Raw genomic sequence first — 12,845 nt, 5'->3', positions numbered from 1 at the left:
CGCCGCGCCGCCCCGCGCCTTCCGTCAGCTCCGCCGCCGCCGTGAGCTCCCTCACGGAGCGCTCCAGGGGGCTCCCCTCACGGGGCTCCCCTCACGGGGCTCTCCTCACGGGGCTCTCCCGGTTGCCCACCAAACCGAGCTCGTTCCCCCATGCGCAACAAGCCGATAATGACACACTCGAGAGACCTTAATGATTTCGGAGCTGCGCAAGGCCGGGTGCTCGGTGGCGTTGCACATGTGTGGCACCACCATCGTTCATACACAGAAATTCAGGGTTAGGAACGTGCCCAGCACAGCCCCTCCACAGGGATTGCTTAGTGCTTTCCATACAAGTTAAGTAATCCCAGATAACGTCTCCACACGCTCGGAAAAGGGACTTGACGCCCGAGGTAAGCGCCTTCCTGACCCACAGTCCTGATTTTTAGTTACAATACTAAAACATACTTCACCCAGAGGATACGTGGACCTTGAGTATTTTGCCAACCCAACAATGTATACATAGATATACTTCAACATACTGATTCACTTTATCCTTACAGCTTGTTAGCTCCAGGATGTCCTTGAGTAAGGGCTGCTGCTATTAATTCTGCTGATTAGATTTGAAAACATACAAACATCTTACACTGAAGAACATCCTTACCTACACGATAATCTTGACATATTCCACATTTTGCAACACCCTCACGGGGTTATGGGTCTCCTCACAGTTTCTGCTCCTCAGGGGGCTTCCCCTCATGCTTTTGAAACTGCCTTTCCTACGCCCATTTTATAAGAAGTGACAATTTTGGACAGAAACTAAAAACTACTATGTTTTAGGGAAAGAAGAGCTTCGTTACAAATCCACAAAACAAAAACCAAACAGATTTATTTTTCTTTCAAGGGCTACTAGTGCCACACTCCTCAGTCTGGCACCTTCCCACATCTCCACCTGCAAAGTACTGCTTCAAATACGTGACAACAAAATGTGAAGTTGTAAAATAATATTTAATTTTATCAGAAAATGTACAGGTTTGAGCAGCAATTCAGATCTATGTATTATACAGTGAACCAGGCTACAGTTTTGAACGCAACAGACATATTATGGAAAGATTCAAAGAGCAATATGAGAAATAAAAGAAACAATTACTTTTTTCTTGCAGGTTTTTTGGGGTTTTTTTTCTTTGTACTTTTTTAAATGAACAGAACCTTGTTTATGAGCAAAGTAGTACTGACAAAAAAAAATCTTAATGAAGTATTTTCCCCAATGGTACAAACACACAGAAACAGCCTAGTGTAATGTAATATAAAATACTTCAGTCCCATTTTTTTCTCACTTCTGGATTGTTGAAGTTAATGTTCAAACGCTCTGCTGAAGCTTCGTTTCTGGCCTCTGCTCCTGAACCTGTTTCTACCAGAGCCACCACGCCGACCGTTCCTGGAGCTTGAGAAGCTTCGGCCATTCCCTCCACCACTCCCTCCTCCTCCTCCTCCTCCTCGTATGGACTCGACCAGCTCTGGTAGTTCAGTGGCCACACACAAACGCCAGTGTTTGGAATCTTCCCACCTTGCCTATCGGAATGAAGTCAGACACAGCAAGTTAAGTTCTAGGAATACAAATACAGGGTATGTAATAATTATTAAATCTGCTCAACTGAAAAGGTAAACATTGTGAGCTGATATACAGGATTCAAGCTTCTAACTGAAGGAATCAATAATTTTGGCTACCAAGCAAAAATCTGAGTTCACTTTACTGTGGAGAGAATTCTGGGTGAAAACAGGAGGCAGGGAATAGAGAAAAGGGGATTAAAGCTTGCTGTCTAGAAACATGAATCCAGCACCACTTTTCTCAGTGCAAAAGTTCCAAGTTACAGACTTTTAGTCTCAGGGGAATGCCTTAGAAAAGAAACACTGTGAGCTTGTTCTGTTCTTCAATTCCTTCCAAGCCATCCCTTTTGCCATCAGGAAAGGCAGGAGAAAGGCTACATGTTTTCTGTCTAACATGTTTTCTGGCAGTCCAGCCAGTTTCATCTTGAGCCTGCTGCACTCAGAACTTGCAATGAACGCACCTCTATTTCTTTTTGGTCCGCCACAGGAACGTCAAAGCACACACCCTAAAAAGAAAGAATCATTTTAATGCATACAAGGTAAGCGTTTTAAGTGACTGCAACTCAAAACAACAGAGCCCACAAATCTACACCTGACAGGCAGGCACTTTTAGAACTGACTGTCCTAAGAAACACTTTTCTGTCTTGTCATTAAGGCAGAGTTAACACGCTTCATACCTTTTACCTGTTCTGCTATCCCCATAGCCATGCATTATCCTACCTCCTGAGCATATCAGCAGAGCCCTAAGTACTAAAAAAACAGATTGAGGCCCATCATCAACAGTGCCTGGAATAGAGAAAAAGACCAAACAGCTCCCCTGACAACTGCTAAGAAAAGGCTGCATTCAGAAGAGCCCAGTATCAAATAAACAAAACAGAAACTTACCATTTTTCCCTTGAGGAAACACATCCTGCTCACCTTCCGATCAATATCATCACCCAGCACTTCTCGCAGCCTTCGACAGGCATAGCCCATGTTGCTTATTTCTTCAGAGCAGCGTAGTATCATTGTAACAAATCCCTAAAAAGAAATGGGGCATGTTCCACTCAGGCAGAGGAGCAAGCTTCAGCGCATATATCAGACAGGAGAAACCTGCCAATTTACAGTTTAGTAATTAAATCTTCAAGTAGATCCTGCTACAGGGCATCAAGTATCCTTACAGCCACTATATCGTTGCTTTTAACAAAATAAGTAGTTCCTACTGGCTTAAGTATAGCTCTTAAACAAAATGGTCAGGAGATAAATAATTCTCTATTCCCACAACACAGAGGTGTGCTGTTTCTTTCCAGTCTCAAGGCAAGCATTAAGCCATACCCCCTTCCTTACCACATCCGAGTTCAGCAGTGAGCGCTGTTCAATGGAAGTAGCACCCGAAATATGGGCCAGAGCTGCAGCCAGAGCATTAACTGGTCCCTTTTCTTTTATTAGCAACTGAGCAGATTCTCTGAAATACTCGATAGCAGTCTGAGGAACAGAATCCAGGCACCTAAGCAGTTAAAGCAAAAAGTATGAACAATTTATACACCAGTAGGCTCTGGAATAGATAAAAATCACAGTAATCCAAGATATCAACAGTGGTCAGAAAGTTCAAAGAGACAGTAAAGGATAATTCAAAGAGCTCTTCTGAACTGGGAAAGCAGGAAGATACAATAGGGCATGTGCCCAGACACACCTCATGGCATCTTTGCTGGAAGCCTTTATTATGTCTGTTGCAGTAGGAACACCAACACGCTTGAATGTAATGCCCTGAAATTTAAAAGGCAAAAGAAATAAAAATTGCAGCCCATAAATAACTCAGTTCTAAAGAAGCAGTACTGAACTCCAACACAACAAGCATTTAAGTCTGTAATTGTTCTTCTTATTTTCACCTTTTAATTTCCAATTTTTCCTAGTGAAAATTGAAAGGTTAAGCTTACAGAAAAACAGTAACACTTAGAAGGCTTTTATGTACCAGATCAGTTTAAATGATTCAGTGACCTCAGACTGAAAACACAAACCATTTTGGTACATTTTTGGAGAAAACAGAGTCCTACAAATTCTAAATTACTACTTTTAGTCTGATAGATTTGGATTTAAGTACAAATTACAGAGCCTTAGTCTAAATGTAACACTGCTTTACGTGCCAGGAATGAACTATCTCATCACAACCACATACTTAATTGTTGAGGAACACATACAGCATATGTGTTCCATATAGTGTTCCACAGCATATGGAACACTGCACAAAGTGCAAAAATGCAAGCAACAGTTCTCAGGAAAGCTGCACATATGCACATCACTGATGAAATGATAACCAGGGTGAACACCACATGGAAATACTGCGAGTTTTTTGTCGTTTCCACAAGGACAACCTTACTGGCATTTGCTGAAAAGGAGCGGGTGTTAGAACCTGCAGTGCTCCCCCTGCTCCACAGTAACTGACCCTGCAGCCACCCTCCTCCTCAAGTACCCAAACCTCCTCTGGCTGCTTTACAAACTGCATTGTGCAACTGAACCAATGAGTCTGGCAATGAGAAGAAAGCTGTACTGTACCGCTTTTTGTTCTACGTGTCTCAGCTGGTATTCTTCCTTTCGCTGATAGAAACAGATGCAGATCCCAGTCCGCCCAGCTCGGCCTGTGCGCCCAGAGCGATGGATGTAGGACTCCACATCCTTCAGAAACAGAGGGCCTATGAGTCACCTAATTCATTGTCATTTCATCAATTCATTGCATCCACAGCACTGGTAGAAGCCATTAAAGTTAACACTGAACAATGCACAGGAACTGCATCACAGAATTAAATTAGAAGACATTGTTTCACTAGTATCGACCAAATATGCTTTTCCATAATCATCGAGAAATCATGGCTTGAAAACCAGAGCCATGAGCTTGGATCAACTTTTCTTTATGCACCACCACACATTTGGAGTGTGTGCACCTCTACAACAATCCTGTTCTCCTCCTGCATATCCATGGGAGCATGGTTACTGCAGTATTAATAGCTTATTCACTGAAACATTACATTGTTTCCTTTAAACCCTTTTCATTTCAGCCAAAGTTCTCAATCTTGCGGTCCACACCTCACATTCATCCCCACTAAAGAGAATCAATCCTCCCACTGCTCCCAGCCTTGCCATCACCATACCCAGCTTCCAAGGGAAGGCTTTGAACAGCCTCCTAAGAACACATTTTAAGGAAATAATCTTTAAACATGTTTTTTACTCCCCAAAAATCCTCTAAGAAACTACTTCTACATATCTGGACGTTTCTCTCCCTTAAGCACAATGCTGATGAACTCGGTGTGGTCAATATCATCAGCTGATAGCATTACACTACTTGAAAACAAAACTACAGATTATTACAAGACATCCAACATAACAGTCTCCTACCTTTGGTGGTGAGCTTTGTACAACCAGGTCAACTTCTGGGATATCTAAACCACGGGCAGCTACATTGGTTGCAACCAGAACTTTAAATGAACCATTTCTAAAACCCTTCAGTGTGATCTCTCTCTGCTTCTGAGGAATGTCACCATGCAACGACTGGCAATCCTGAAAAACAGTATTATTTTAGAACCATACCAAAATCCAAGACAGTGCTCCATTCTATGGTCAGTTTTGGGTACAAAATCTTGGTATTTCATAGGTACTGAGTGGCAAGATAAAGAAGAAGAACTGAATTACCCGAGTTTATATTTTAGGTGTCTCACAATATGTACTCAGCAATTCTTATTCATATACCTCAAAGGCCTTTAACAAGGCCAGGAAAACAGAACTGCAATGTGGGTCTCAGCTCATGTCTAATTACTGTGACATGAAAACCCTGCCCTAACTTGCCATCCACACCATCTATGCAATGCCCGGCTGTGTCAAAATAGTAATCCACAATTTTTGTTCCGTGTCCACGAGAAAGAGTGAAATCCTATCTGACCACACACAAAAGCCTGCCCTAGCACTTTGAAACTCTTTCTTTAAAACTTACTCAGCAGAGGTCTGGTGTCAACATGGGGTTGATACATCTCTGACAGGTTTTGTTACTTAATACACATGATAAAATACCTGTTTGATTGAAGCATTCAGAGCCAGTTCATTTGCCTCCTTTTTGGTCTCACAGAAGACAATGGTCCTCCCCTGGCTGCCACTGTAGACCTGAATGACATCTCCAATAACTGCAGCTCTCTGAGACCAGTGACACTCTATTGCCAAATGCTACAGAAAAACATTCCAGTGATTAGCTTATGTAAAGTTAAGATTCTTTTAAAATACATTTGGAACTGTTAAATACAGAAATAGTAAAGAGTTATACAGTTCCCTGATGGGGAAAATGTGCTAACTCATGATCCTGGATCATCCAAAATCCCTAGGACTCTTATCTATGCCCACCACAATTAGTCTAATGTTCAGCAAAATAATTACAGTAAAAGAAAATCAGGCCTCCAGCATATATGTATTATATGGCTTGCTATGGTATTTACTGCACAGCAAGCAAAGGGCTACTGAGGTGAGATACTACAGGAAGTTTGATAAGAAGTATCCTGTATACAGAATACCAGAAGCTAACTGGGATGTCTGTGGAGAATTAAAAGCAGCAGGCTGATGTTAATGTGTGCCTTTTGCTTACAACCTGGATAAATTCAGGTACTGCTTTCCTCTGAAAACCCACAAAACTGACAAGGAAATCTTCTCTCTGCCTGTGATGTAAGACAGATCCTAAACCCAAAACCAACTTGACCAGCTGTAACATGCCTTATACTTGGAAAAAATTCTCAAAACAACTTCCAACATCACTGTGATAATGCACCTCAGGAAGAGGTGACTTTTGTAGCATAAAGGAGAAGGGAAAAAGCCTGAAAACGTTTCACATGAGATTACTCACTTCTACTGTTGTAGCAGCCTTCTGAGTTCTCTTCCCAATAAGATCAATCTGTTCATATCTAGACTTCATGTATTTCTTAGCCACATCATACACCCAGTGTGGGCAAGTCGCAGAGAACAGCAGGGTCTGGGGATTGTCTTCAGAATCTTAACAAGAAAAGAGAACAATGCTTCACCAACCTCATACATTTCACCTAACAGATGTATACAAGTCGATTATATGGGTGATTAAAAATGAGGATAAATATCAGTACCTAATGTAAAGAAGCCAATCAAGCTTTTTAAATTTATGCATTACCGACACCTTGAGTAAAAAATATTCTGGAAAGTCTAAATAATTTCAAGATTATGAAAAAGTTATGTCTTTTCAAGTCTGTTTTCAAGCAGTGAAAAGGGTAAAAAACTAACTCCTTTTAATTTGAAGAAGTCCAAGCACAACTTAAAGATAGGTGCCAAATACATTTATTTACAGACCCCTAGGTACTGGAGTTCAAGCTCTGCACAGGTTCTGTGAATGAATCCCACATATTCACAATACATAATATTCAATAATTTCTACATAAAATCACCTTATACCTGAATTTTCACCAACTAAATTATTACTAATATTACTAAATATTACTATTTGTTTCAATATTGAGATTACCTTTCTTGTATGAAACTCGTAAAATGTCTTCCACTTGCTCAGCAAACCCCATGTCCAGCATCTGGTCAACTTCATCCAGTACAACGTGTTTGACCTTGGTAAGGTCCAGCTTGCCATTCTGCAGGTGGTCTTTGATTCGACCAGGTGTCCCAACCAAAATGTCAATGCCACTTCTCATGAGGTCAACTGGGAAGACAGGAGTCAGCAGTGAACTAGGGAGCATTCTCTGCAGCAGTAACACATGGTAATAACTAAACAACTTCTTAAATCATTCCTAAGTACTCTCCTTACAAAAGTGAGAACAAATGATGAACTGGAAGAGAAAATCTGGAAAAAAATGTAGGGCCAAAAATCTACTGCTCTTCCTGAAGGGAAAAAAAAAACCAACTTACCACCCTTCCCTCTCCCTGTGCTTCAAAGTAGCAAGGGTGAGCTTCTTTTAATATTCTTTAGAAATAGTCAGTTCTTCCCAAATTATCTACTTTAACTGGAAACTTTTTAAAAAAAATATTTATTTAACTATCCAAGTTACTGAAATCAACTCCTTCCTGAGGTTCTGGGAAAAAAATAATCCCTAATGTCTCAAGATGCATCACAATGGAAGAGCTCACTCTCATTCCTTGTTTACAATCACCAAGGCAGCAAATTATGCTGTCATAACAATTTCTTCTCCACTTTACAAATACTCTACATATCCCCAATCATATGAAAAAACACACACCCAGTCACAGCTCTAAGACTAAACTTTTTAAATGAAAATGGGTTTACAAGAACCTAAAAACCCAGATACAGGTTAGATACACAGCATACTCTGTTTCACATTAATTTAAGGTACATGAGTAGGTAAGTAACAGCAAGAACATAAGTGAGAACCACAGCTATTTATCTCCATAAGATACATTTTGAACTGCTGAATTTCCCATGAACAGTCTGCACCTCTTGAGCTACAAATGTGTGTTTGGAAAGAACCACCTGCACTTCTTAAATTTGGAAGTCAATCAATATTTAAATTATTAGTCCTAAGAGTCACTTACTTTGTCCATTATAGGGAGTTCCTCCATAAAAACAACCTACTGTCAGCTTCCTTGTGATATCCTTGAAATCTTTGGCAACCTGATTTGCCAGCTCTCTTGTTGGACAAAGAACTAGAACCTGCACAGAAAAAAAGACAAAACAGATGTTTTCTCAGCATGGCTTCTGCCAAGAAACCACTAGACTTCTGATTATTAATTTAGATCTGACCCTCTGTACAATTTTGTAAAAAAATTATCTAAGCAAAGGCTGGAGAAACACACTGCTCAAGTCTCTTGTAACATCATTAAACTCCTCAAAACATATACTCATTTAGGACAGGCTAATAACTTCTTTTTGAACAGGATAGGAGAGACTTAAATCTTATTTAACTTTAGCTCGTGAACAGACCAGCTACAAGTTTTCTCCTACACGTGCACACGCTGATTGAATGCAAGACTGAAGGATGTTATCACAAAAGGTTTCTGCTTCACAGTCTGTGAGAAGGTGAGAGGCAGAGCTGTCAGCTTTCTCTCAGCTTCCCGGTGCCTCGGGGAAACATGTTCACCTGCAGAGCTGCTGTGCTAATCCACAGCCCTGCAGAGGCACCCAGGGAGCCATCCTCCCTGCCAGCATGCAGCCCTCCCTCCTGCAGGCAGGTGATCGTCTTTCAAACGTGACTGAAGCAGTGCTCTCCAACCTGGGACCACTCACTTCACAAAGGAACCTTAACATCGTTATCCCAGTACCTCCTCCAATATCAAAACCCACCACCAAAAAGCAGGCAGCAGTGCATTATGGCAGTGAGGTCTGGAATCTTTTGCAAGGCTTATGTCTCCCTTGAAGAAAGCCTTTCCTTTTCCAAAAGACTTTGCCAAATCTAGAGACAGCATTCTCAGTCAGCCAAGCAATGTGATGGGCAGATGCACACAAAACTGCTAGTGCTACTTTTGGAAGGCACTTTAGGTAACCTGTGAGATGACTGACAAGATGAAACAAACTGACAAAAATTATTAATGAGGACACACTCAGCCTTGGCCTCTCTAGGTTATTTTGAGGCATCGTAAGAATTCAGTGAAAAACCACACGTGGTATTCCTTAGCAGAATGAACACAGCTCATAACAAATCTGCATTTTCTGGAGCAGAAGCTTCAACATTTGGTGGTGTTCCTAGTGAAAACGAAGTCTATTTTTAAAACCTCCCACTGTTTACATGTTTTAGAAAGAAACATGTTTGAGTAGACAGCTTTTAACAAGCTGTCAAGTTAGAATTAGTAACTAATCTGTTAGCAGCTTAGGAGAGAAATAAGCATCCAGGAGCCACTAGGCCTGAACTGGTAACGTGACTGAGCAAAATTATACAGGAACACGTTGACCACCTGTAGTTTTGGTCTCCCTGTGGCAGAAAAAGGAACTGACAAGTGGATAGAGCTGTTGTGTTCCTTGCTCCTCTTCAGAGGCTGGGAGGCAGCACAGGATGCAGTGGACACAGCTTTCAAATCACCTTTAATGTGGGTTCACTTCCCCCTGTACAGACCTGAAGAGCTGGTCCAGCAGCTGAAAGAACCTGAACCCTTTACATGTAAGACAAAGCAAAATCACCATCCTAGCCAGGCACAGTTACCTTTGGTGGACGGCCTCTTCTTCTTTCCTGTGACTCTCCCTGAAGCTTCTCAATTAAGGGAATAGCAAAAGAGAATGTTTTCCCTGTTCCAGTTCGTGCTTGAGCAATGACATCCTTGCCAGAATACACTGGGTTGAAGGTCTTCACTTGCACAGGGAACAGGTACGTCACTCCTCGAGCTGTGACAATTTCAAGAGATTTCCTTAATATGGTCATTTTACAAGTGTTCTTTCATACTCTTCAGTGGAAATTATTGCAAGAAGAACTTCCATCAACTCCAAAGTAAGTCAGGACTGTGTCACCACCTCCACTGAATTATTTGATCAGATGAGCCATCTGCAAAGAGTGCCCTAGGACTGCTCATTTTATTCTCCCACTTCACACCACCAGACACAGAGCTAGCTAGGACAGAGGAAGTTATCAGCCTTTATGAAAGACTGTCAGCACTGTGCCTTTATCTATGCAATACTCCTCAACTATCCATGACAATATCTTCCTTTCAAATAATTCACATCTCAAAACCCCTCCTGCTCTTAATTCATAGTAATTCATGTATGAACAAACACCAAAGACACTAAATATAATTGGTTTTCCTCTATTCACACCAAAATAACCTTTAACTGAAACATTCTCACACATTATTTTTCTCCCTTGGCTCATGTCATTTAGAAATTTATTGCACAGGCTGAACTGGACAACACTGCAAAGTGTGTGTTCAGAGGTGTATTTAGAGCAGGCAATCAATGTCTTCTGCACAGCACCCATGCTTGCATGGGCAAGAGCAGAGCACATCTCAAAGCTTATTGATCCAGGGTGTTTGAGCATAAAAACACAACAGAGATCACTGACATTCTACGGTCACACCTTGCCTAAAAACTTACCTTGAAGAAGCTGGACAGTTTCTTTGGAAATAGAAAAATTGGAGAAAGCACCCTCCTTCTGTTCTCCAGTCAACTCCTGTTAGGTAAACAAAAACTCAGGTGAGATTTCAAGTGAATATTACATGACTGCCAGTAATTCAAGGTAATTCAAGTAAATTCAGCACAGGCATTGGTGTCATACTCTTCAGTGACAGTGTCACAGCTGCAGCTAAAGACCTTCTTTGTTTTAACATCATATTTCAAACTTGGACAAAGTTAGCAAAAGTGATCTGGAGGTTTAGGCTGTCTCATACCTAACAGCACAGTAAATGCAAAACACTCAAACCAATACTGAAAACAATGAATTAGAATATCATGAGTTGGAAGGGACCCACAAGGATCACCAAGTCCAGCTCCTGGCTCTGTACAGGACAACCCCAAAAATCACATACACCTCGTGGTGCTGAATCATATTAAAGCCCCATCTCAGTGCAATCTGTCTGTCCAGCAGCACCTACTACAGCACCAGGCTGCTGAAGTGAGGAAACCATGATGCACTTTCATAATTCAAAACTCTTGCAAATTCCTGGCAGACTGAACAATTCGAAAAGTTCAGATCTTGACATTTCACAGCACCTTCGACTGACTAGGAAGGGGGGGGAGGGAATGGAATACAAGCCCTCCTACACGTGGCTGGGTTACAATGCAGGAGTTAAAAGCCACAACACATCACTATAACTAAAACCAGTCCTTAGCTTTACCTGATCCTGCTCGCTCTCGCTTTCGCTCTCACTTGACGTTTCACTAGAACTACTCTGCCGGCTTCTGCGGGACGATTTGCTGCTAAGGGAGGACAATCTCGATTTCTCCAGGCTTTCCTCTTTCGTGTGACCGTTCTGTTTACTGACACTCTTTGATTTCTTGGGTTTCGGGGCATAACGCTCCTCATCCGATTCCTCGCTGTCATCTGTCTGAGTCTTTCCCCTCTGAAACTTGTCCCGGCGTTTAGATTTCTTCTCCTTTTTCTCCTTCTGACAAGGCACAGAGCAAATGAAAACACACGCTCGTGGATCCAAGCGACACGGAACAGAGAAGAGGGCGCAGAACAGTTAAAGCTTCAAGTGCACGTTCTAGTTACTGACGGGGGCGGTGGCTGACACGAGGCAACAGATCCCTGCCGGCCGCCGCCGCTCAGGAGACACGTTACCGACCACGAGACAACCGGGCCTTCGCTCTGGGGGCTCTGCCCCGTTCCGGGTGCCGGGGAAAGCGCTTCCCGGGCTCCCGGCCGGCTCGGGCAGGCCCAGCGCGTCCGGCGGGGCCGCCCCGACACGCGTCAGTCTCTGTTACTACCGCAGAGAAGTGTTCAGTAGTAGTGAAAAGTCTGAAGTAGGAAAGGGCAGTGTGACCAAATGACTAAGATTTAAAATCCACAAACCCGTGGATTTTAAATCCCAGCACAATCTGCTTGTAGCTACAGGGATAAATCGAGAGGAAGAAGTCCAAATTAGCCTTAGGAAGTAAAATGCGTGAAGCAATCCCGAGAGCTGGCAGGATGTGGATTCCTTAGGGAAGGGGAAGGTCAGGAGCAGAGCAGGGCCTGTCCCACAGCAGTGGCACCGGCCTTACCCGTGACTCCTGCCCCCTGCACGTCTTCCTTTGCAGACTAAACCCTGCTCTGCAGATACAGACACACCAGGTAGGCTGAGGATAGCTGAGAGCACTGCAGCACACAGCAGAGTTCCCAGAGAACCTTGGGATTGAAGGAATTCTGGTAGTAACCAGGTGCGTGTCTAGTTCATTTGTTTTGTTTTCTAGCAGGGAAGGTGAAGCGTGTGCTGATTTCTGTGCACAAGCAGGAAACACTTTCCAGAGTTAGAGTGTGAAACAGCCCTGTCCAGCTGCAGTTCCTACTGAGAAACACAAACCCCTCCAGGTCACTGCTGTGGGCTGAATGAAGAATGCCAGTTCTCACCTTTATTATCACAGGGACACACAAAAAAATAATTAAAGATGAGGGCAAACAAAACACACATGACCTCTCCAAACACTACTGTCAAAAGTTTTAACTAACAGCTTTGATTTAGAGACTGCCTCACTGATGTGACCAGCTCCATTTACAGCATGGTTACTTTATTAACAAGGGGAAAGTTTACCAATCTCATTTAAAAAATAATCAAATATTCACAACCAGAGTTAGATGAAGGAAGGAATGTTGTTGCAATTGTTCTTTCACTTGTCCTCCTTTTTGCATCGTTATTTATAC

The 12,845-nt window shown here is 42.4% G+C and overlaps 1 protein-coding gene across 1 annotated transcript; it reads right to left on the bottom strand.

Annotated features, from left to right (window-relative positions):
• Nucleotides 1–965: 965 nt before the first annotated feature.
• Nucleotides 966–12,833, bottom strand: LOC121348066 (nucleolar RNA helicase 2-like). The gene is made up of 16 exons (XM_041427234.1): nt 12,816–12,833; nt 11,787–11,922; nt 11,341–11,684; nt 10,601–10,676; nt 9,720–9,898; nt 8,119–8,236; nt 7,085–7,270; nt 6,440–6,585; nt 5,623–5,772; nt 4,954–5,115; nt 4,117–4,236; nt 3,257–3,330; nt 2,911–3,070; nt 2,470–2,604; nt 2,046–2,090; nt 966–1,548 (listed from the first exon to the last, which is right to left on the bottom strand). The coding sequence occupies exons 1-16, from the start codon at nt 12,831–12,833 to the stop codon at nt 1,330–1,332; spliced, it is 2,268 nt and encodes a 755-aa protein (XP_041283168.1). The 3' UTR covers nt 966–1,329.
• Between the last annotated feature and the right edge of the window lie 12 nt (nt 12,834–12,845).

This window comes from Onychostruthus taczanowskii, unplaced genomic scaffold (assembly GCF_017590055.1).
Source record: "Onychostruthus taczanowskii isolate IOZ18803 unplaced genomic scaffold, ASM1759005v1 scaffold98, whole genome shotgun sequence".
NCBI classification, from domain to species: Eukaryota; Metazoa; Chordata; class Aves; order Passeriformes; family Passeridae; genus Onychostruthus; species Onychostruthus taczanowskii.
The sequence above is the reverse complement of the archived record's forward strand: the minus strand, read 5'-3'. Positions and strand labels throughout refer to the sequence as shown.